The 22,170-nt window shown below is 43.0% G+C and overlaps 1 protein-coding gene across 3 annotated transcripts in view; it reads left to right on the top strand.

The window, feature by feature from the left end:
• Znf521 (zinc finger protein 521) overlaps nt 1-22,170 on the top strand; it is a 286,828-nt gene that overhangs the window by 257,705 nt on the left and 6,953 nt on the right. For all 3 annotated transcript variants that reach the window (XM_031365023.1, XM_031365024.1, XM_031365022.1), the window contains 2 exons: nt 86-217; nt 2,776-2,891. In XM_031365023.1, the coding sequence (XP_031220883.1) occupies nt 86-217; nt 2,776-2,891 (248 nt within the window). The remainder of the gene's footprint in view (nt 1-85; nt 218-2,775; nt 2,892-22,170) is intronic.

The following is a 22,170-nucleotide window of genomic DNA, read 5'->3' as shown; positions in this document are numbered from 1 at the left end:
TTTAAAAAAAAAAAAGAAAGGTATCCTTGTTCTATCATGATGATGGAAGATTTGACCTCTTCTGTCAATGTGCTTTCCTTGACAGATGAAGGGCTGAACCATGAGTGCAAACTCTGCAGCCAGACCTTTGACTCCCCTGCCAAACTTCAGTGTCACCTGATAGAGCACAGCTTCGAAGGGATGGGCGGCACCTTCAAGTGCCCTGTCTGTTTCACAGGTAAGGAACTTCTTAAAGCAAAATCGCAGCCTGTGTGTGCACTGACCCCATTGTGTCCTTCCTCCAAGCATACTTCCTACTGCTTGGCCTTTTACAGCAACGACTCCTGTTCAATTTAGGGGAAGATGTTTGATTTCTGCTGATTAGCATTATTGATTGCAGTCCGCTTTAGAGACTGAGCCAGGCGGGAAGGTTAACTGTCAGGATGAACGAATGGCATTTCAAGTTCTTGCCCAAGTTTACACTTTCCCACCCAGAAAATGACGTCCATGTTGCATTCACTCCGCTTCCACTGGATGTTAAAAGGTTACCAAGGTCGGACTGCTTTATGAGTCACTCAATATTCAATTAAAATATGTGGTCCCAGTGCCCCCATACATGTGACCTCAACCTGGGTAATTATATAGCATCTTTATAAAGATGTGTGTGTATGTGTGTGTGTGTAAAATAGTAAACAGATTAGAGGTGTTTATTTTTTGTGAGATTGGGTTTTTAAAGTTGATAGAGATATATGATCTTAGAAAATTTGTATCAGATGTTACAGTGGTACAGTTGTCAGGGATAACCACACACACATACACACACACACACACACATACACACACACTCACAGAAACATTAATACAGAGAGATACACACAGTCATACAGACACACACACACACACACACTTCAGAATTTATTCTTCGAAGCCCATGAGAGCTGAAATATGGTCACACATGTTTTAAGTGTGTGTTTTAGCCTAAGGTCAAGGCTACTTTAAAGATCCTCAGTGATTACCTCACACGTGTCTGGCACGCGGTGGCCAAGCCCATCAATGGAAAGAATGAATGTATAAATAGAGAGCTGTAGATATCTTGACCTCAAAAGAAATTTCTCTGTTTGCAGAGCAAAATCCCAAGCATTGATTACTTCCCTTCACTGAATTCAGCCTGTATATTTGTATTCTGTAATAAAAATAGAAGCTTGGGCCACAGGCACTTACTTGGACCTCTCACTAGTAACACCCTAAGTATGTGAATGGCTGTATCATTCAACACTGGCCTCCACAGCTGGGCAGTGGTAGCGCATGCCTTTAATCCCAGCACTTGGGAGGCAGAGGCAGGCAGAACTCTGAGTTCGAGGACAGCCAGAGTGAGTTCTAGGGCTATACAGACAAACCCTGTCTTGAAAAAAACCTAAAATAAAAAAACAAAAGACACTGGCCTTCACATATTCATTCCATCTGCTAATGTTTCTCTCTATTGATTTTGTTTACTCTTCCAAGTTTTTATTTTATTAAAGCTATCGTTATACTCTCACCATGTATTTAAGATGCACAGAGTCAAGTGTCAAGGTCCTTTGTCTAGGTACCTGGTAAGTCTATTTAAAAGAAGACTAGGCCAAAGGTCCCCACAATTAAATCTTACAATACAATAGTTCTTTCATGTTGTAGCCAGAGCCCCATAAAACATAGGATGTTATATGGACATAAGTTGCAAACCTGGATAAAATCCCATTTCTTTTTGTTGCGCTAGTAAGGAAACAAAGCCACATCAAGAACAGCCTGGGTCTCTGTACAAACAGATGTAAACCGCTTTATTGTATCTTGAAGTCATTTAGAAATAACAATTAGGAAAAATAAGAGCTTCCAATGTAAAGCATGTCAGGTGAAAGGAAAGCTGAGAGTTTTTTTTTAAGGTAATGAGAAATGTTATTAAAATGTATGACTCACAAGAACAATACTGTAATATGATGTTAGGTTGGCTGGCAATTAGAATAATTTTAATGATCAGAGTGGAGTCAAAGTCAAATGCCAGCATCTTTAATAAATCCTCTCCCTGCCTATACAGATTAATATTGTAGATGCAAACTTTTTTAGGTCACAGTGCACCAAGCATCCGTCAGAAGTCAGCTCTGCCAGCCCAAACAGCGCCTCTGGCATATACAATTTAATTATTAATAGTATGTCTCCTAGGTAAACTGTTACACAGTCTTAGGGCCTTGTTTTGTAGTCATTAAAATTGAACATGTTTATATTATTGAAACCCTTGCATTCCATGTGTAGGCCGAGTTGATCTTAAAGTATCCAAAGAGAATTTACCTGCCGTTCTGGCGCACATTTATAGACAGTGCCCCAGAGTAGCTGTGGGATATCATTTTTAGCATTAACACATTTAAATAGAGAACTGTTTGCTAGCTATAACTTTAGGCAAATACAATAAACAGGGTCTGAGCAGCCATGATTTCTTCACCCGTGGGTTGCTGTGAAGTAGGAGTCATTTCTTATGAGAGGGAGCTGTGCATATAACAATTCTCAGCTTTTATTTACAAAGATTTACAGGGAGCAGGGCCTCTGTGAACCATTACTCTTTGGGTTGAGCTAGGTGCTGGATAGAGTGCATCTTAACAGAAGCCAGAGATCCAACCATGAGCAGATGGGACTCCTGCTCTCCCCAGATGTCAGGAGCCAAGCATGCCGGGAGGTGTGCCCTTCACCCAGTGGTCTGTGTGTGAGAGCCATCAGCCCAGGACTGAGCGGAACTCAGTAACCCAAGCTCCTATCTCTTTGTCCTTTTAGTGTTTGTTCAAGCAAACAAGTTGCAACAGCATATATTCTCTGCCCATGGACAAGAAGACAAGATCTACGACTGCACACAATGCCCACAGAAGTTTTTCTTCCAAACAGAGCTACAGGTAATGTGAAGAAGGCTGGGGGTTGAGCCTACTTCTTATGGGGCATTTTAACTATGGATTGAGAATCTCTCTTACCCTGGGCCACCATGATGCTCTTGTGTGTTTGGGGGCAAAGGGGAAATTAGAGACAAGATTAATAGACACCAAAATAATTTTGCCTCTGGCTGCTGTCAATCATAAAAAGAACTAGAAGAGAACTGTAATTGGACCTTCTGACCCAGTGTGAAGGATGTAGGGGTTGGGTTATTGCACTATGGGATCGTATACCTCACTTGTCGGAGCCCACTCTCCCAAACCTTGTTTTATTCATGCTCTTTTCCCTCTGGGAGCCGTGCTGGATGGATATCCAGCCATTGTTATCCAGAAGGTTGAATGCTAGGAAGGGTCTTTTGTCCAGGATGTATTTGTTCCACATTAGGCAACTAAGAAGTGAGTACTGAAACCACAGCTTTGGAGTTGAAGTCAGGGCTTCCCGAGATGTTAGCTTGGGCCTCAGGTGTACCCTTTGTTAGATGTAAAGGCCCACAACTTCTTTGAACCTCAAATGTGAAAAAAAAAAAAAAGGAACAAACTTCACACTCACGGGTTGTCATAGGGCAAAAATGAAATTATAGGTATAAATATAAGGTCTACATGTTTGGCTACTTGAATAACCTTCAGAAATAGTAATTAAAAAGGAGTCAGAGGGCTGAGGGTGTGGCTCAGCAGTAGAGTGCTTGCTGTCATGCTCAAGGGATTGGATTAATCCAGGCATCTCAGAAAAGGGGGAAAGGAGAGAGAAAAAGATTCAAAGGACGTGTTGACACATGCCTATAATTCCAAGGTCACAAGTTCAAGGCCAGCCCAACAAAGAAGAAATATAAGGTCACAAAGACACCAAAAAAGAAGTAGAAACAAAGACAAAGAAACATGGATTCTATTCCAGAAATTTCATTTTAAAAAACATGACTTTTTCAATACTTTTTGCATCTTTAAAAAAAAAGAGTAAGATAAAGAATATCATCATGAATAATTTTTTTTAAATATTGCTGGTTCCTATGGAAGAAAGTGGAGCCACACTTGAAATCTCATATTGTTTGGCTTGAAATGGCTGTGGGCTTGGTTTCTATACCCAGAGCCAAGATCAAGCAACACAGAACTTATCTCTACTCCTCTGGCTACCTCTAGGTTATCTTTATGCCCAAGAAAGGGGGAGGTTCTGGTAACACAAGATTGATAGGAGCTGTCTATATCAGAATAGAGAATCTATGGTTATGCTACTTGGTTATTATTCTAAGCAACTACATTAGATGAAATTTGGGAGACAAATGAACCTACTGAATTACATCATTGTTAGTGGAAGAGAACTAACATCTCTTTTTCATATTTTGTTCCTTTGAAACACTGGATCCTATCACATGTGTCTGCCAATAAATATGGAAAACAGTCCAAGTCATACTTTTATCATACTAAAATAACCTTACATTCTTGCTTGAAAAAAAAAATACTGGTTTTATTGCAACCTGTGTCAAAGAGCAAATTATAGGAGATTTGGTTGTTCTGCCTCTGTAAAAGATTAGTATGTAAAACTTGAAACAAATGAAGTAACAGTTTAGGATGAAAGTCATAGGCTTTGCGCGGGGACAGGTGCTAAGCCAACATCTAAATGTTTGCATCAGACTTCTACTTGGGCACTATATGGGCAGATTCCAACCTGGTGTGTCTGATGTCTTTCACTGAGAAAGCTTAATGTGAATGATCATTTTAATATAACTGTATACAGTAAATTAATAAGGCAGCTGTATTTCTCTATCCTAACTAGTTCCTCAATAGTGAAACAGGTACCAAGATTTATTTTCAAGCTTCACCTCAATACCTGGGCAGTCTACCTTATAATCCCCTAAACTAATCTAGCTAGCTCATAGCCAACATCCCAATAATACTTGCATTTAGGGCCTCCCATGTTCCAACTGAACTCTTACCAACTCCTTTTGCCCTACCTCATGGCTCAATCTCCTCTCTCCCTCCTTCCCTCCCTCCCTTTCTCTTTCTCCTTCTCCTTCTTCTCTTCCTCCTGCTCCTTCTTCCTTCTCTTTCTCTCCCTCCCCTAGGCCCCCTCCCTCTCTCTCTCTCCTTCTCTTCAGTGGTGGAAGTCCCGCCCTATTCTCTTTTCTGCCAGACACTGGGTGATCAGCTTTTATTGACAAGGCAGAGAATGAATGGTAAGACAGGGAATTCTTGACGAGAAAGCATTACAATGTGGTGTCTGCTCAAAAGATTTGGGGACAGGAGTCAGCATTTGAATAACACAAGGATAACCTGTACACAGTGCACAAAACATTGTGCCTACAGCTCAGCACCGTTGTGGAAGTGATCTGTGACTTACTCTAGGTCAGACACACTTCAATACATCTTTAAAGACAAGAGGTTTCATGAAACATATGGCCTTCACTTTCCTGTAGTTAAACAGTTTTTCTCTAGCTCTCTGGTCCTGGGAATCCTTAACTGCCTCAGAAACTACTTGAAAAAACTTAAAGAGCTTTGGTTTTTGTGGGTTACAATCTATTGATATTTCCTATAGTCGTCCATTATTTTCCCTAACTTAAAGGGAACTGTGTTGAATGGGGGGGGGGGCTGTCATTACACCTCCTCGTAGCCTCTTAAAGTGAGGATAGTGTTTACACAAATAATGTCAAATACTACAATGGATACTTTTGACCTTATGGACACCCAACAAATATCTCAGAGACCACAGAGGTCCCTAGGAACACTGAGGGAGATGTTCTGGAACACACTGCTCTCTCTGCACCCCACCTTTGGATCTTTGTGGCCTTATGAAGTCAGACTTAAGATGCTAACTCAGTCATTCAAACTAGGATGTGAGTCCAGAACTGGAAAACATGTATGCCTCCTCTTGATATCAATACTCAGCCTTTGTGTATACCAGTCCTTACATGAGAACAGCCCTGATGGCCAGTAAGGGTAATTGTTGTAAATCTGAGACGAAATGTTGACTTTATATTTAATAGTTTGGAAAGCTGTGATCCAGTCAAGGGAATATCTGAAGGTCTACTCTCTAAAATGCTCAGTAATAGCTGTGGCTCTAGTTTTAGTGACAGAGAAAAAATGGATCAGAAGTTGACGTTTCTGCATTTTGACGGCATCTTCATTTTTACATTTGACCTTAGAAGTTCATGCATCTATTCTTTCAGTACCCATGTTACCTTAGAAAGTGAAAATTGTGTGTTTTAAAATGGTGATTCACTTCCTGTATAGAAAACAGAAAGCAAAGCTCCTCTCATTGCCAGGATGCAGGGAAATTGAACTGAAATTAAGGTGATGGGAGAAAACACTGTCATGACAAAAAAGATTCTCAGGCCCCTTTGTACCTTGATATGCAAAATAAATGGAAATTTTAAGCCACTTGAACCCACCTAGATTTTTATGCCACAAAAGTTAAGGAGTGCATGAAATTAAATCTCCAAGAACTGAAATTATGTTAGAGATCTTTTTTTTTAAAGATTATTTTATTTATATGAGTATACTGTAGCTGTCTTAAGCCAGATCAGAAGAGGGCATGGGATCCCATTACAGATGGTTGTGAGCCACCATGTGGTTGCTGGGAATTGAACTCAGGACCTCTGGGAAAGGAGTCAATGCCCTTAACTGCTGAGCCATCTCCCCAGCCCGCTATGTTAGAGATCTTAAAGCAATTCTCTGCCTCTAACTGCAGGGCAGCAACACTGGAGCAAGTGTAGAATAAACATTCTGAGTTGCTCACTAACCACTGTGGAATGCCCCTTAGTTATACAGAAATCTCCTTCACTGCGACATCTCCTTCACTGTTTCACAGTTGAAGTATGAAGACAGATTTGGAAAATGTCATTACTTGTTATAAAATCTACCTACATGTATGTATTTATACATGTATATAGGTATATTTCATGTGTGTAGCTAGACACGTAGATAACTAGTAGAGAAGCCAATGGTAAACAAAAGTTGCATCCCACATTTTTGTGTGAGAGTGCAATGATATTGACATATCTGTATATAAATACAAATGGTGGCGTGTACTTTGACTTACAGTACATACAAAGCCAATCCAAATGTAAGTCATTCCTCTGCTGTCCTCTTCAGGAGGCTGAGCTCTCAGGCTTGTTCCATGATCATCATTCCTTGTCACTTTGTTTAGTTAGGCAATGTGAACCGTCCTTCTGTGGAATCCTCCTTGTAGGACCAGGGACAGACACTATTAAGTGTACCGCTCTCGTCTTTGGTCAACCCTGTAGTCTTGTTGATCAGAAGTCCAGAGAGAGAGCTGCACAGTCCTTCATTCTTACTGTGATGTTATCTTTGTCATTTCCTGGGGTGCTCCCGGTCACCCACACAGACAGACCTGATATGTTAACAGGAAGGAGGGCAAAGGCATCTGTGAAGAAATGCCCATTATTTGAACAAATAGGACATTTTATTATTTGGAAAAATAAATGAATGTGTCCAAGGCCTCACATTGTTTCCCTAATAGAATTTTTAGTTTGATTTCATTGGGGGAGGGTAGTTTTCTCTTGTTTTCTGGTTTTCTTGGTTGTTTGTTTTTTGTTTGTTCGTTAACAGAATGTGTGGAGCTAAAGAGACGGTTCAGCGGTTAAGAGCAGTTACTGCTCTTCTAAGAGGACTGAGTTTGGTTCCCAGCACCAGTATCAGGCTGCTCACAACCACCTAGAGTTAACAACTCCAGATTCAGGAGATGTGATACCCTCTTCTGGCCTTCACAAGCACCCACATAAACTCACCCACGTGTGAGTGCCTACGCACACACACATACACATACACACACACACAAATAAAAATAATAAGACATCTTCATGGCAGAACATAGGGCTGCTGCTTTAAGAGAGAATGCTGTGGTCCAAGAATAATACCCTTCAATACACATCCATATCCCAAGTGGTTTATGCTGTGGGTGAGCATTTTAAAGCTCTGTTTTACAGCACAGAAACCACTGTTCAGTTGGTACCCCTGGAAAACGTTTACTTGAGTGGCAGTGTTGGAGTCTCCCTCCTCCTGCTGCATGTCCTTCTACAGAAGCCCCATCATGTCAAGGGGTTAGTGAAGACCTCGGAAGTTCTTGCAGTGGGTAGAACAAATTGGCCTGGCTGAGCTTAAACTCTGGACGATTTCAGCTATGTTTGCATCACAGATTACAGTGTCTCCACACTGAGAGAGCAGCTGCCATGTTGGGGGGATGTAGTAAGACTTTGGGATGCCACCACAGTTTAACTTGTCACCGTCTCTACAGCTGTTTGACTTTCCCCCTCAAATCATTTTTCCAACACGTCACCTGATTTTAATGCATATTTTTCACACCTCAGTTTTATTAGTTTTATGGTCACATTTCTGAAAGAAAAATGAACTGCTGTATATGAGACGGGACACCAGGACAACAGCACTATATTGAAATGTGGCTCATTAGGTCCCTAAGCTGGTCTTTCAGTGCTGAGATCATGTGCTTCAGATGATTAAATTAGGTGTATTGGGGCATTTAGGAGTCTTTTGTCAGTGGTCAGAATCGCAAGTACCCTAGTCCCAGTGACGTTATTAGGTTATAGATAAGATAGAGATTTTAAAATATTTATTAAAACACAGTTCCATCTCTTAAATGTACCATGATGGCAATCATATTAAGAGATACCAAAGATAATTCAAAATTCATTTTCTGTCAACTTTGAAAGGTATGATGCAGATCAATCATTCTCACATGACGTGGTATGCAATCTATTGTTGGGAAGTCCTGGGAGCTACCTCAGCTGCTTAGGGCTTGGTGAGGAAAGCAGCCATCAACTCAGTCAGGGACCAGGGCTTCCCTGGCATCCTGCATTTCTAATGCTGACCCCAAGGAAGCAACATCAAGATTGGCCAATTATCTGGGAAGAAAATCTCTCCCCTAGCTAGAGCTCACAAACTTCCTGAGTTTTCTTAGTTTGCTAGAATAATTTTTCAATCACTCACACTTTGCACAGGGTTTCCTGTTGGTTGGTTTCTGAGTGGAGATGCTTATTATTAAGCTTTTCCTCTCTTTGCACAAGTGTCACACATCTTGCATTAGGTTTTGTTATGCTTTTTAGCCTCAAACTCTACAAGTAGTGATGCTGGCTTCCAGGAATCTTATTCAAAGCTGTGTGCCAACTCCTTTCAGTTAAGGCCAAGACAGAAGGGTTCGTGTTGCTTCTTCGTAAACAGCAAGGTGGGGACTGGGTGTGATTCAAAGAAAGCTTTACTCATGTTGTTCTCATGTTTCCCTCCACCTCAACCTGAACTTTCTAGTAAGCAAGAAGAATGGAAACTGTTTTTGCAAATCTAAATAACAGACTTGTAACTCTGCCTTGGCCTTCCCGCCCATCTCACAACTTTCCTGTATATTTCAAGTGCTATTTTTTTTTTTTATTTCTCACAGACATTAAAGTTTTTGTCATTATCCCTACTCATACTATAAAAGTCACAATCCCCAGCCTGCCTTGCCTCCTCTCAGAGGGCCCCCAGATGGAAGTGTTTGCCCATCCGGCAGTGATCCCTTAGGACAGTCTGGAAGAGCAGCAGCCCCCCCCCCCCTTGTGCTACCCTGGGGTCCATCCCCGGAAGCCACAGAGCCTCTGCATAGTTCTGGTCAGCCCTTAAACATATCAGGAAGATGCCGAGATTTGCAAGAGTATAAACTGTGTCAAATGAGTGCATGAAACCAGAACTGGCCTATCCATACCTTGCTTCATCTCTGCTTGTGAGCCTGGTGGCTTCGGAAGCAAATTGGTGCTACAGCGACTTGCACTTAATTTGCTCCGTGGTTAAATTGATCTATCTCTTTTATTTGATCGGATCCCCAGGAACCGAATCATTTGCATTGATTTATTGATTGGTGCTGTGTTTTCACCATTAGTTTTGATCACTTTCAGCTGTTAATATTGGATAATTCAATCAGGATTGATTGGGCTTACCAGCAAAGGCAGAAAGTTAATCAGGTCAGACACAAAAATGGGGCAGAGGTAATCTAACCTTGGCTTGGCTGTGATATCATTATATTCCTCCTCTCTTGTCCTCTTTCTTTCCTCCCTCTCTCTATCCCCCCTCTGTCCCTAAGTCACTCCCCTCTTTGCCCCCTACCTCAATCTTTCTCTGCCATGAATGCTAGGGATTTTCTTGAATAAAGGAGAAAGTTTGAAATTATCTCACATTAGCAGTGTATCATAAGGTGAAGTCATTTTACTTTATTTTTTTTTAATAAAATTACATCTAGAAATTAAGCGAGCATGCAGAAAGGAAAGTGCTATTGTCACAGTGAACTTATTTGGGTTAAATGCCCTTTCAATTACCTATTTTGTCCCAATAAACATCTAATCTGTGTGTGTGCATGCTTGGAGGCACAACCTGGGCTCACCTATTTCTAAATCTGGCCCTCACTGCCTCACCATGTGTCCTGGTAGCCAGATTTTCCAGAACCAAGTGGCTGATATGACCAGAATCAGGGCAGCAGGGGTGGCTGCAGTTAGTGGGAAACACTTTATTTGCATCTGAATAGTTTCTAGCCCTACCCCCTCCCCGGCCCCAGCTCAGTTTTCAAAAAAAAAAAAAAAAAAAAAAAAAAAAAAAAAAATTCTCCATCCATTAATTTCTTGATGTTCATATCGATGGCTGACTTCCCTCTTTAAAGAGGGAGCACCACCTCTTCGTTCTGGGCTGCTCCTCCTCCAACAGCCCCGTTGTAAGCAAGCTGCCATTACATTCTTTTTTGTCTGGCCCAGAGTTGACGACAGATGGCCATCTCTGAGCTGCCATCAGCTAGACTTTATGGAGCATCCAGCCAGGGCAGGCTGACAGCACTGTGGCCAGTTCGGCAGCCCCTCCCTCCCCGCCCCCTGGAAGTGTTCATCACCTCTGCCACATTCTGCCTTGGCTGGGCCTTGTTGGCTCCATAGGCTTCCATGTCGCCAAGGCAGCCTGCTGCCACAGCACTGGAAGAGCTGCCTTCATTAAGAACAAGAGGCTGCAGACACAGTTGTCCTCCAGAGTTCTGCCTAGGCACCTTTGTAGTCAGATCTATCGGAACTCTCTGGAAACCCAAATTTCTAGAACATTCTGCAACCCAGACAGACTCGTGGAATTCCTGCGTGTGTTCCTATTTTAGATGCTCGCTCTACACGTGGGTCGATTTCCTCACATTAGCAGAGACTGTGTGCCAAGAATAGACCCTTGGTGTTTACAAACTCTCATCTGACTGTTGGAAAACACCACGTCCGGACCCAACTGTTGTGACAATTAGGGAAAGAGAGATGGCAATCACAGACTCTAACTATCAATCCCCTGAAATGAGCAGAGAATCCAGGCCAGCATCTTCTAGATCCCTGGAGGTGATGATCCTCGCACTGCAGCCCAGCAATGAGCTGTTCTGAGCATTTGTGAAAGATTGATAGGCTACCCTTGATCGGGTTTTCTAAGGCAAGGCAGCTTCAGAGCCAGCCGTGTATTTTAGGAGGACTTCACATTTGTATCCTTTATTGTTATATTTGCAGTGAATCTACAGCTCGTAACAGGCTGTGCCCTGCAGCTATGAAGGAGTAAGTTCCCCTTATTGGAGGGAAATCGGTGTTCTGTAAAAGCCTGAGATGGGCGGGGAGATGAATGGTGCTTAAAAGCACTGCTGGCGGTGCTGTCATTTAGAACAGCAACTCCGAAGCTCCGAACAGAGAGTGAAAAGCAGGGGAAAGGAGTCCTTTTAAAGCAGTGAAATTTCAAACTGCCCGAAATAACAGGTCTCCTTCATTGATTACTTCGTTGAATAAGCATGGGAGGCACTTAGGAGGCAGGGACAACGTCTGCATAGGAGAGGCGAGCCTGCAAACCTTAAGCATCTTCTCTGCCTGTTGTATGGGAAGGCCGGGGGCCACCATCCGCCTCCTCGCACAGCCCTCTCCTGCATGGATACAACTCCTCAGCTAGGCTGGCAGAGCCCATCTCTTTCCCAGGAAACCTGACTCCACCATCAAAGGTTCCTATTCTATATCAGCAGAGCTGATTTTATAATTAACCAAACCACACCCTGGGTACATCTGCTAAGCTTGTGTGCCTTCTAACCATATAAAAGATAACTCACTACCATTAAATATCAGCAGTGTGCTGGGCAATGCTTTGAGTTTATAAGGGTGAAAGGTCACTTGTGCAGGAAAATGGAACCATATATTTGCTGTGAGACAGGCACCAAGACCTCACTCCCATACTCAGTTATAATTCATGAGGCTACCAGTGGCAAGCCCCTTTCCCTCTGTGGAGTTAACGCATCTCCACTGAAGCCTGCTGAGAGCACCCTGCATCCCCACCACCATCTGTGCGCTCACTTCTGAGGTGAGAGAGAAAGAGGGAGAGAGAGGGGGGGAGGGAGGGAGAGGGAGAGAGAGAGAGAGAGAGAGAGAGAGAGAGAGATTTCCCTCCTCCCATACAATTTCCAAGTGTGCATACTGTCCAATTGCTCCCAGTCTGTGAAGGTTTCTAGAATAAAGCAGGACTCTTACCTCACTAAAGAGAGAAGTGGATGGAACAAACTGGTAAACTCTCATTTAGAAAAGACTAGTTGGAAAAGGTAGACGCAGCGACGCCTTAAGTCCACAGCTGACTTGGGAGCCTGAAATTGGCTGTCAGTCATGATTTAGTAAGAGGCAACCACAGGCAACCTGGGAGCCCAGAGATATGGTGCAGGTGGCAACCCAAGTTCATCCTGTCCTCGGGATGCCTTCCGTGTCAGCACGAGGAACCTTACTCAGTCCGTGGCTTTGAGACTCGTTTCCTGCTCCCTCCGCGGACTTTTGAGCCAGCTAGTGGCATGAATACAGTCCCAGCCACACATAGACTGTGTCTGTGGTGACATACCACCCATTCTTGAGAACCAGCACTGGTTACCTTAGGACTACCTGGACCTCATGTCAAAGAGAGCAGCCGGCCTTGGTACAAGCAGAGTGTCAGTGCCACGAGAAAGAGCGACAGTGAGCAAAGGGCTTCAAGGCATGTTCTGAGGTGGTGAGAACAGAGACGTCTTTGGGTGTGTCCTGAGCCACGTGTTGGCAGGCCTTTGGCGGTTCTCTGCTCTTCTCTCTTTCTCCTGGAAGCCCAGAGGTAACAGGACAGGAAGAGGACCTGATCAAAGTACGAGATCAGACATCTGAACCTAGACCCGGTTGTTGCTGGGTGATCGCACATTAATCTGTAAGGTTTCCTGATCGTGTGCCTTATGAGCCACCATTGTACTCCGTTTAAAGAATAAATCAAAGCCAGACCAGGAAAACCAGCATATGATTTTAACAGATCGGATGCCATAGGGAACCCACTGTGTTATAGAATCCAGAATGGTCTTCGGATGCTCGGGCGCTAGCTAATATCAGAGGTTTTGGAAGGGCCATGGCAAAGGTCACCCATGAAGACAGCGGTACCCAGGGGCCACCTTGTGTGTAATTGGCTTACCATTCCATTCTGCTGCCCGGGGGTGTTTGTCACGTGACCTCTTTCACCCTCCCAAGGAAAAAGTAGGGCAGGAGTGGCTGGACTCGCTAGCCAGGTTTTCTTGGGTGAAAGATCACTTTGAGATGACACAGCCCAGTAGTCAGCCTGAATTCCTGGTTGGTATTTTATTAATTTTGCACCAAGATAAATCCTGAAATTCTGACAAACTCCATGACAGGTGAAATTCCTTCTTGCAGAATCTTCTCAGCGAGAGACCGCTCATTTCGTTCTGTTCCGAGGCAGGCAACAGGAGGGCAGCTTTATAATCAGCCCTCAAAGGACCCCCAGCCGCCCCAGAGTCTCGGACTGATTGAATAACTCCTGGGCCTCTTCCCCTAGGCCTCCATCAGCGGGGGTCCTGTGGAAAGCAATCTCCCGCAGACTGGCACTGAAGTGAGCTTTAAACCACCATTTTCTGCTCTCCAGAGGAGCCTGGAGTACTAAAAGATAGATGGACTGCAGATATTTTATGAGAAACTGTCAGAAGAAGAGCAGAGTAAATGTTTTTTTCTTCTTCTTTGAGTCACACACTACATCACTGTTGAATTTCTCCCGGCATCCTTTTACATTTAAAGTACGAAATTAATTGGTTGCTAACCTTTCGTTCCCCCTTCCCTCTTCGTCGTTGTCTTCCTCCTCCTCCTCCAGTTTTTTTTTTTTCTTAAATATTCACACAGAGGCCCTTTGCTTAACCACAGTTGTAGAAAATCAGTACCATTTGCAATGAAATATTTATAATGACAGAATGAAAAATTGGATTCATTTTCTGGACTGCAGCCGAACAGTCTGCAACTTCGCACAAGTACCGTTGCCCATCCCTCCTTCCTCCCTTTCACGGGAGTCATTTTGAAAACATAGCTCATGTCCGTTTACCTATGTGCTGGAGGGGTGCCTACCAAAGCAGAGAGCCTGGCTCCAACTCTTAAAAATACAGAGAGGAACGAGCAGGCGTATTTGTGTTAGGGCTGCTTCAGAGGAAGCTGGTGGACTTGGCCCACACAGGGGTGCAGAGGATTTGAGCTCCCATCTCAAGGAAGAGCGGCAAGTTTCCAAGATTCAGGAATCGGTGGGGCTTGAACTTTGTAGCACAACACCAATAATGATGTCTTATCTTGGGGCAGGTTTACAAGGGACGTTTTTTCCTCCTATTTTAGGGTTAGCTGTGACCCCACCTCTCCAAGTGACCTTAATTAGAGCCGTTTCACTCACTGCTCCAGGACTGACCCTTTGCCTTTTGTCCCTCAGAAGTCAGAGACAAAGGGTTTTGTTGGGACTGCCCTGTATTACATTGCAGGCCAGCCATGCCTACCTGTGCTAATCTGAGTAAAAGAGTGGCCGTTTGTTTGTTCTGCTTTCCGGATCCCATTGGTTGTATAGCAAGGACCCTGTAGTGAATCCCAGTCTTCCAAGTAAGTTTTCACTCTACACACAGGATAGAATCCCTTAGCTGCCTCCTCAGGCTCCATTGCTAGGTTCAGTAAGGGATTACAGCCCATCTAGGCAACCCTTCCCAGGCTTCCAGCCCAGCCCTAGGTGTTAACCTTGAATTCATTCTCTTTTGGAACGCTGGGCTTAATTAGTTAGCAGTGTTTCATTTTGATGGTTTTCCACAAGTGAAAACAGTTTCGAGTACTTTCAAAACATGAATAAAAACAGCTGTGAATTGAGATCTTCAAGGTTTCAGGCCCTGAATTTGCCTCATCACGCATCACTGGCTCCACAAGATCAATAATCCATATTTTATTATATAATAAAGGCTGTCTGTAATTGAATTAGCTCGTTCATTCCATTTGATTAGCCCTAGTTCATTCATGGAGAGGGTAAAAAGAATGCACACATTCCTCTATATATTACATTATTCGGATGTAAAGAGCATGAGAATTCATTTGAGTATTGTTTTTCCAAGGGGTGGTATGACTCACAGCCCCGTACCTGGAGATGACAGCCTTAAGTCTGTCCTGCCGTTAACCCGACATGGGCACTGTATAATAGGTCTCCCTTCGGACCAAGACTGATCCCACTCTAAAATTCTGAAAGGCAATTGAGATGGTCTTTGTTTGGGGTTTTGTTTTCTTTTCTTTCTTTCTTTCTTTTTTTTTTTTTTTTTTTTTTTTTTAACAATTCTTCCCCCTAAGGTCATTTCCTCTTATCCACCCAAGACTGTAATTGGGGGCCTCTGTGAGTACTTACTCTGAAGCAAAAGTTAGTGCCAGTTTAATAAGAATACCTAGTGGAAAAGGAGACCTGCCATTTACTATCGGGCTCTCTCAGGACAGGGCTGTAGTACAACTGTGTGCTCTGTCCGCTGTCTCCGAGTCCTGCTGTTTCTATACAAGCTACAAGATTTGTGTTCACATTGCATTTCATTTATATATACGTTTTATATATAGAAAGAGAATATATACTAGAGTCTCCTGACAGTTCAGCATCAGATGACGTGTGCTGTAAAACAGGCTGCCTTGTAGCTCTAAAATCTCACCTGAAGATATTTTACTGTAGTGTTTCCTAGACTCGGTTGGATTCAGCAGAGGAAGGAGGTTTTCTTAAGAGTGTACATTTTAGGATCCCCAGTACCTTTTTTTTTTCCAGCACCGGGTACGGATGTGGAAAATTGTTATCCTTGACCCTGATTTCTTTTTCCCCACTTAGGTGCCAGGATTAAAGGGAAATCTTTTTTTTTTTTTTTTTTTTTTAACATTAACATTAGTTTTGAAACAGTTTAAACAAACCTAAATATATACCCAAGTAAATGGAAGCTGTAATAGTGGAGGGTAGAGAATCAATCTCCTTGCAGGCCAGAAAAGAAACATTGAACAGTGTTCATTCATGTACTGCCAGATGTATTTCTGCATGTGACACGGCTTGCCCAACCGCTTTGAGTGATTTTCAGTGTTACTAGGCAGGCTCGCAAGAGCAACAGGCCTCCTGACAGAAGTAAAGAGCCGCCCAGCCCAAGTACTTGGTGAAGGAAGGCTACACAGGGAGCCACAGTGTCAGAAAGAGAAGCACCCCACCTCAGACTCCATTTTAGTGTCTGTGATCACAAGTCTCTGTGTCTATTTCCCCTCCTGCCCAGAACGCCTGGGCTGCGGCTGGTTTGCATTTGTGTTTGAAGTGCCAGGCGGTTTAATGAAGTTATTCTTTTATAAATTTTGCAACACTGAAGCAAGCACGAGGGCTTTAAATTAGAATAAGTGCCTCTTGTGTGTGGCAGGTCCCTCGGAGGACTGATGAGAGTGAGGCCTCCCGTTGCCTGGGCCTTTCTGCATGGCGGTGCCGATCTGTTGTGCTTGTTTACGAGGCTCACCTTTGAATTTGCGTGAGTGTGCACCATGGCTGCCGCCTGGCCCTCTGCTAAGAGACTGTCTTTCTTCCAGGATCATGTTAAATACTTCACATTAAAGAGTGTTTTTTTTAATTATATTGCTTTATTGTAATGAATTCAAATTAACTTGGAGGAGCAAATTGTATAAGGATGTGAGGGTTATAGATTGCTCTCTCCATAGTTACAGCACACCTCTGTGTGAGGGGATTAAAGGGCAGCCTCTCTGATAGCTCAGAATACTTGGAGGGGTGAGGAGACTGTCACAGACCAAGAAGCAAAGCAGAAAAGGCACCCAAAAGTGGCATGAGAGGAGGAGCCTCACACGGGGGTTCTTAAACAGACACCAAGTCTCTTTGGTGGAGGGGCATGTGGAAGGCACTGCTGTCATTTTATGACCGGAAATACCCTAGCAGAAATGGTGTGCAAGCGGCAGTATAAGCATACCAGGCTTCCTTAGAGAATAAGACAGAACCGCCAGTTATGTCAGTGACTGAGGGTGCTTGCCACCAAGCCTGAGGGCCAGAGTTCCATCCCTAGGGAATGCTTACGGTGGAAGGGAGAACCAACTCCACAAGGCAGCCTTCTGACCCTCAGCTGGCCTCCTGATACACTTAAGTTTTCTTCTCTTGGTGCCTCTGGGACCTGCTTGTAAACAAGCTGGGTTCAGAGGATGCAGAGGAGACTTGCAGAAAGGGGTCCTGATGCTGACTTAAGCATAGAAAAAGATATGGAGAAGGGGAAGAAAGACAGGCGAGGAGTGGGGGTGGTGGGGTGCATGACAATGCAGACTTTCCTCACCAGGAATTGTTACTTAATGTGGAAAACATTCAACTATTACACTGGGGCTATGACATGTTTGCACTTTCAAAGAATTTGCTCACAATCTTAAACAAAGCCTCTTTGGGGACTTCCTTAAGTGGCACCACCCCCCCTCACCCCCATCTCCGACAGTTCCAGAGGGGCTGAAAGATCTGAAGAGGACATGGAGCCGTGCCTGAATTCTCTTTCTCCGCATAGCACATGCTTGCTTGCTCAGGCATGGAAATGCACACACAATCTCAGGGTGTGGCTCACGCCACGTCCAACACTGCTTAACAATATCAATCTAGATGTTATAGCTTGACCTACTAGACAGCTGTTTGGTTGCTGGTGGTAGGCAAATAGATTTTCTGTTATCTTTAATAAATTATAGGGTATTTGACTCACATTTAGAGAGCGTGGCAACATTATAATTGAAAACAAGAGAGGGCAGGAACGATGGCTCCCTGGCAAGAATACTTGAACTACAAGCATAGTGGTGTGAGTTCAGATCCTCTGTTGCCATGTAAAAGCCTTGTAGTATGTGTGCACAAGCACACACACACACACACATACACACATATACATATATACACATATATATATACAAACACACACACATACATACACACACAGGGTGGGGCGTGGCACATACTTTGCCTCCTTTTTCACAGTTATTGGAATTCAGTTGAAGGGAACCCCTGTCCTATGAAATTGAAAGGCAGAGTCACTGCTCCTCCTCCTCACAAAGGTTACCCTTTAAATATAAATCACTAGAGCCGGGTGCCTTGCCCTTCTAATCAGATGACCTTTTGAAACTGATGGGCCAGAGTTTAAATCCTAAGGCTGCCAGTCAGTTTTTAAATCAATGCCTGGCTCCGGCACCCTTTGGAATCTAACTGGATCTCAATGGATCTCTCACACAGAAGTGCCACAAACGGAGATTGGAGGAATGTTATAGCTAATGGCAGGGCAGTCCAACTTGATTGTAAGATCTTGGGACAAGGATAGTGACTAGGATTTATTTCACTAAGTCCTCTTTTAAAAAATAAAAATTAGAAGACAATCCTCCCAGGATTCGAAAATCTAAAAACAGAGGGAGTCACCACATATCTGCAATGCTTGTAAGAGGGTATTTCTGAGCAATTATCAATCTAAGATAATTATTTGTTGCTAATTACTACACGAGCCTATTAAATATTTAGCAGAAGTTTGTTTAATTGTGTTGGACTGGGAAAGAGATGCGTGAGCATAGCTTTGGCGTGGCGAGCCAGTGGTGTGCACTCTAGAGCCTGGTAGAAAGGAAATTTGTATTCGCCCAAGATTAACACATTAACGTCAGACAAGCCTCTCCCCACTGCTTGCATGGAGTTATTTATCTTTGAGGTATTAAAATTGAAGCACGAAGAAGGGGGCACTGTTCACGGATGTAAAATTGGAAGGAGGTCATTCTTAACCTTGTTTACAGATGTTCTGGTTTAGGAGGTACCAGTGTGATAAATTAAACATTACAGTGGAAAAATTAAAGCCTAGCTACAAGTGGTACATGCACACATCTGTGTGGGGAGAGCTGACCTAATCCCTGAATATCTTATTAGACAGTATTGCCTATCAAAGCCTTCTGTCCCCCAACACACTGAGAATCTGTCTTTCCGGAGGCGAGGCAGAATCATCATAGCCTGGGCCCTCTCCTTCTGCTTTGTATATTATGATTGCAATTTCCTGTTGGCTTCTTGTACATAAACAGGTAGCTCAATTTGTTGATTGCTTGCAAAAAAAAAAAAGAAAATCAACTTTATACTTTTAACATATTTCCCAATGGCCACTGTTTTGCCTGTTCTTCCAATCTGAAACTTTCTGTGAATCTCAATGCAGACTATCGTGAGTTATAAAGAGAAAAGTAGTTTTGTTTTGTTTGTTTGTTTAAATTTTGTATTGTGTTGGAGAGGCACAGACAGACAGAAAGACACTTCCATGCCATGGTGCACATTTTGGGGTCAGAGGGTATTGGTTCTTGCCCTCTGTCTGGTTCACTTGAGACATGTACTAGCTTATCACAGGTGGCTTCTTCAGGGTTTTGGGTTCGAACTTGGAAACTCACACTTGGAAAACATGCCAATACTCCTACTACATCTATGTCTCCAGACCTCCAAATAGGAGAGTCTTCAAGCCTCTCCAGAATGCAAAACAGCATATAACCAGAATCGTACTATTCTTTTAAAGGTCTTCCTGGAAAATGGAATTGTTACCATTATATTGGGCCCATTTGTAGCCCAACAATATAATTTGGCCTTTTGAGGTGGCTTGTTTTATTTCTCTATACTGTTTGTCAAAATACTGGAAATTATATGTTCTGACTTAAAAGTTCCATTATTTAACTAATTAGTCTTTGCTTCTGAAGACTTACATTAAACTAAGTCCCAGATAATTAGCTGTATATTCTTGATACATTGTTAACCACTGTGAAATTTTCCAGATTGGTTAAATATTGCTTGTTTGTTTGTTTATTTTGTTTTAAAGAAAAAGCAAAATTCGAGTTCATGCAGTAATCCCAGAGTTTAGGAGACAAGAGCAGGAAGACCAGTTTATTACTCTCAGCTACATAGTTAGTTTGAGGCCAGCCTGAGTTATACGAGACCCTTTCTGAAAACAAACAAAAAGTGTAATGTGTTGAACATAGCCACTTTTCAAACTGAGGCCTTACCTGTCCATGTGGCCTGGTAGCTTAAGCCCCACCGAATCCTGTGATGTCTAAGAACTCTGGTTTTTGCTCTGTGGCACTCAGTTTTGCCTGTGTTCCTTGCCCTCTTTACTGCTTCAAGCCAAGGGTATGTGTAGATTCTCTAAAAAGTCAGCTTACAGCCCCTCACAGAAGGCAGAGGGCCTTTGCTGTAGTCCCTTTGAACCTTGTCTCCCCTGATAGATGGTATGAGCCATAGCCAGATGACCATCCTTAATGACCATCTCTTAAGAGATGCCCACCAGGCACTTTCTCTTAGGTCCTCCCTAACTGGGAAACTACACTTTTCTTTTTATGCTATGTATCATATACAGGTGCAATAATCCCTGCCAGCAAAGGTAGACCAGTGACAGTGGTTGCTCTGGGGTCTTTTTGAAGCAGACAGTCATTTTCACACCCAAAATAGTAACTTTCACAGCTTAATTCCCAAGTCACTTTAGGCATTGTGGCAACTGTGAGCATCCCGCAGTACTGTTGTTTCCTTGGCCTGGGGTGAACCATCTTTGCTGTTGGTATGTAGAGTAAACAGTTGAGTGAGTAAACATTTCTGGGGAGTTTTAGTTCTACCCACAGATAATGCCACTTATAATATATGTTCAAAGGATCCTTTGCAGAATTTCTGGATGCTTGCCCACACTCATCCTATGGCACTATTTTAAAAAGCTATGCAGTGCAGTCCTGTGTGCGTGTGTGTGTGTGTGTGTGTGTGTTTGTGTGTGTGTCTTTCTGTGGACATATATTATATTCGTAAGATGAAAATGTCCTGCAGACTGAGAGCATTAGCTCATGAACTTGTCATTTCTCCCATACTATAGGATCAGCACAACTTAGCTCTCCTAGGCTCATTAACACTAACATCCAAAGAACAATACCTAAATATGTCCTTCAGTCAGTTTCACCAGAAAGTTTCTATGAAAAAATATAAAAACTTCAATGCCAGAATTGTTTGAAAAACAGACCTAAAACCTAAGGTCGATAAGACAAGTCCTTTCCTTGCAAGCTACAAACACTCATGTGACGTCCCTTTTCTGTATGTTATAGCATTTTTCTGATCATTTCTGGTGATTCCATTTCACCTTTGTTTTCATATTTCAATATAAACTCAGTGTCACCCAGAAGTGTTCCGAGCTGTCAGCCCAGGTCCTTCTGAACCACTAAAGGTCAAAAGAAAAGGTGGCAGCCTAGCTGTGTGTCCATGGTGATGACAGTACTATAGGAAAAGACAGAGAAGTTCTGTCACTGCAAACAGGATCACAACTGCAGAATCTGTGGCATTAAAGAGTGGCAGATGCAGGTCGTGATAGGTGGGTTCAAAAATGCCACCTCCATGTGACAATAGAAAAGTAGTGCCTCCTTATCTAACAAATTCTTCTAATGAGTTCATGTGTCCGCTTCCCTTGGTATGAGAAATCTACTATGTATGTTGATGTGTTGTCTTTTTTACTTTCTTTCTGTTTGGTCATCAAATCATTGAGGGAAAAATAACACATATAAAAGAACATCCACTGACATATCTCATGAAAATGTACAAGCTCACAAACACATTCCTGATGTTTCCCAGGTAGGTCAATGAAAACACTGTGGTACAAGAGTAGGAAAATGGGTTTGAATGCAAAGTTGGCTGGTTCTGGTCTTAGATGCGATTCTTAGAACATTCTGTTGTTTCTGGGGCTAAGGGGGAGATTCGATTCATTCAGATTTAAATGTATGAGAAAGTCTCTGATTGTGTGGGCTCTGAAGGCATTTCCTTTTAACATTCCTCTCCTGTTAACCTCATTAACATGCTTGAGGGCCACCCTTTGCCTTGGGGACAGTTTTTTCCCTCCATCATCCAGGGTCAATAGTCCCACACCCTGTCATCACTCCCAGTATGCACGTTCAAAACTATTTTACTAGCA

Source organism: Mastomys coucha, unplaced genomic scaffold (genome assembly GCF_008632895.1).
Source record: "Mastomys coucha isolate ucsf_1 unplaced genomic scaffold, UCSF_Mcou_1 pScaffold13, whole genome shotgun sequence".
NCBI classification, from domain to species: domain Eukaryota; kingdom Metazoa; phylum Chordata; class Mammalia; order Rodentia; family Muridae; genus Mastomys; species Mastomys coucha.
The sequence above is the reverse complement of the archived record's forward strand: the minus strand, read 5'-3'. Positions and strand labels throughout refer to the sequence as shown.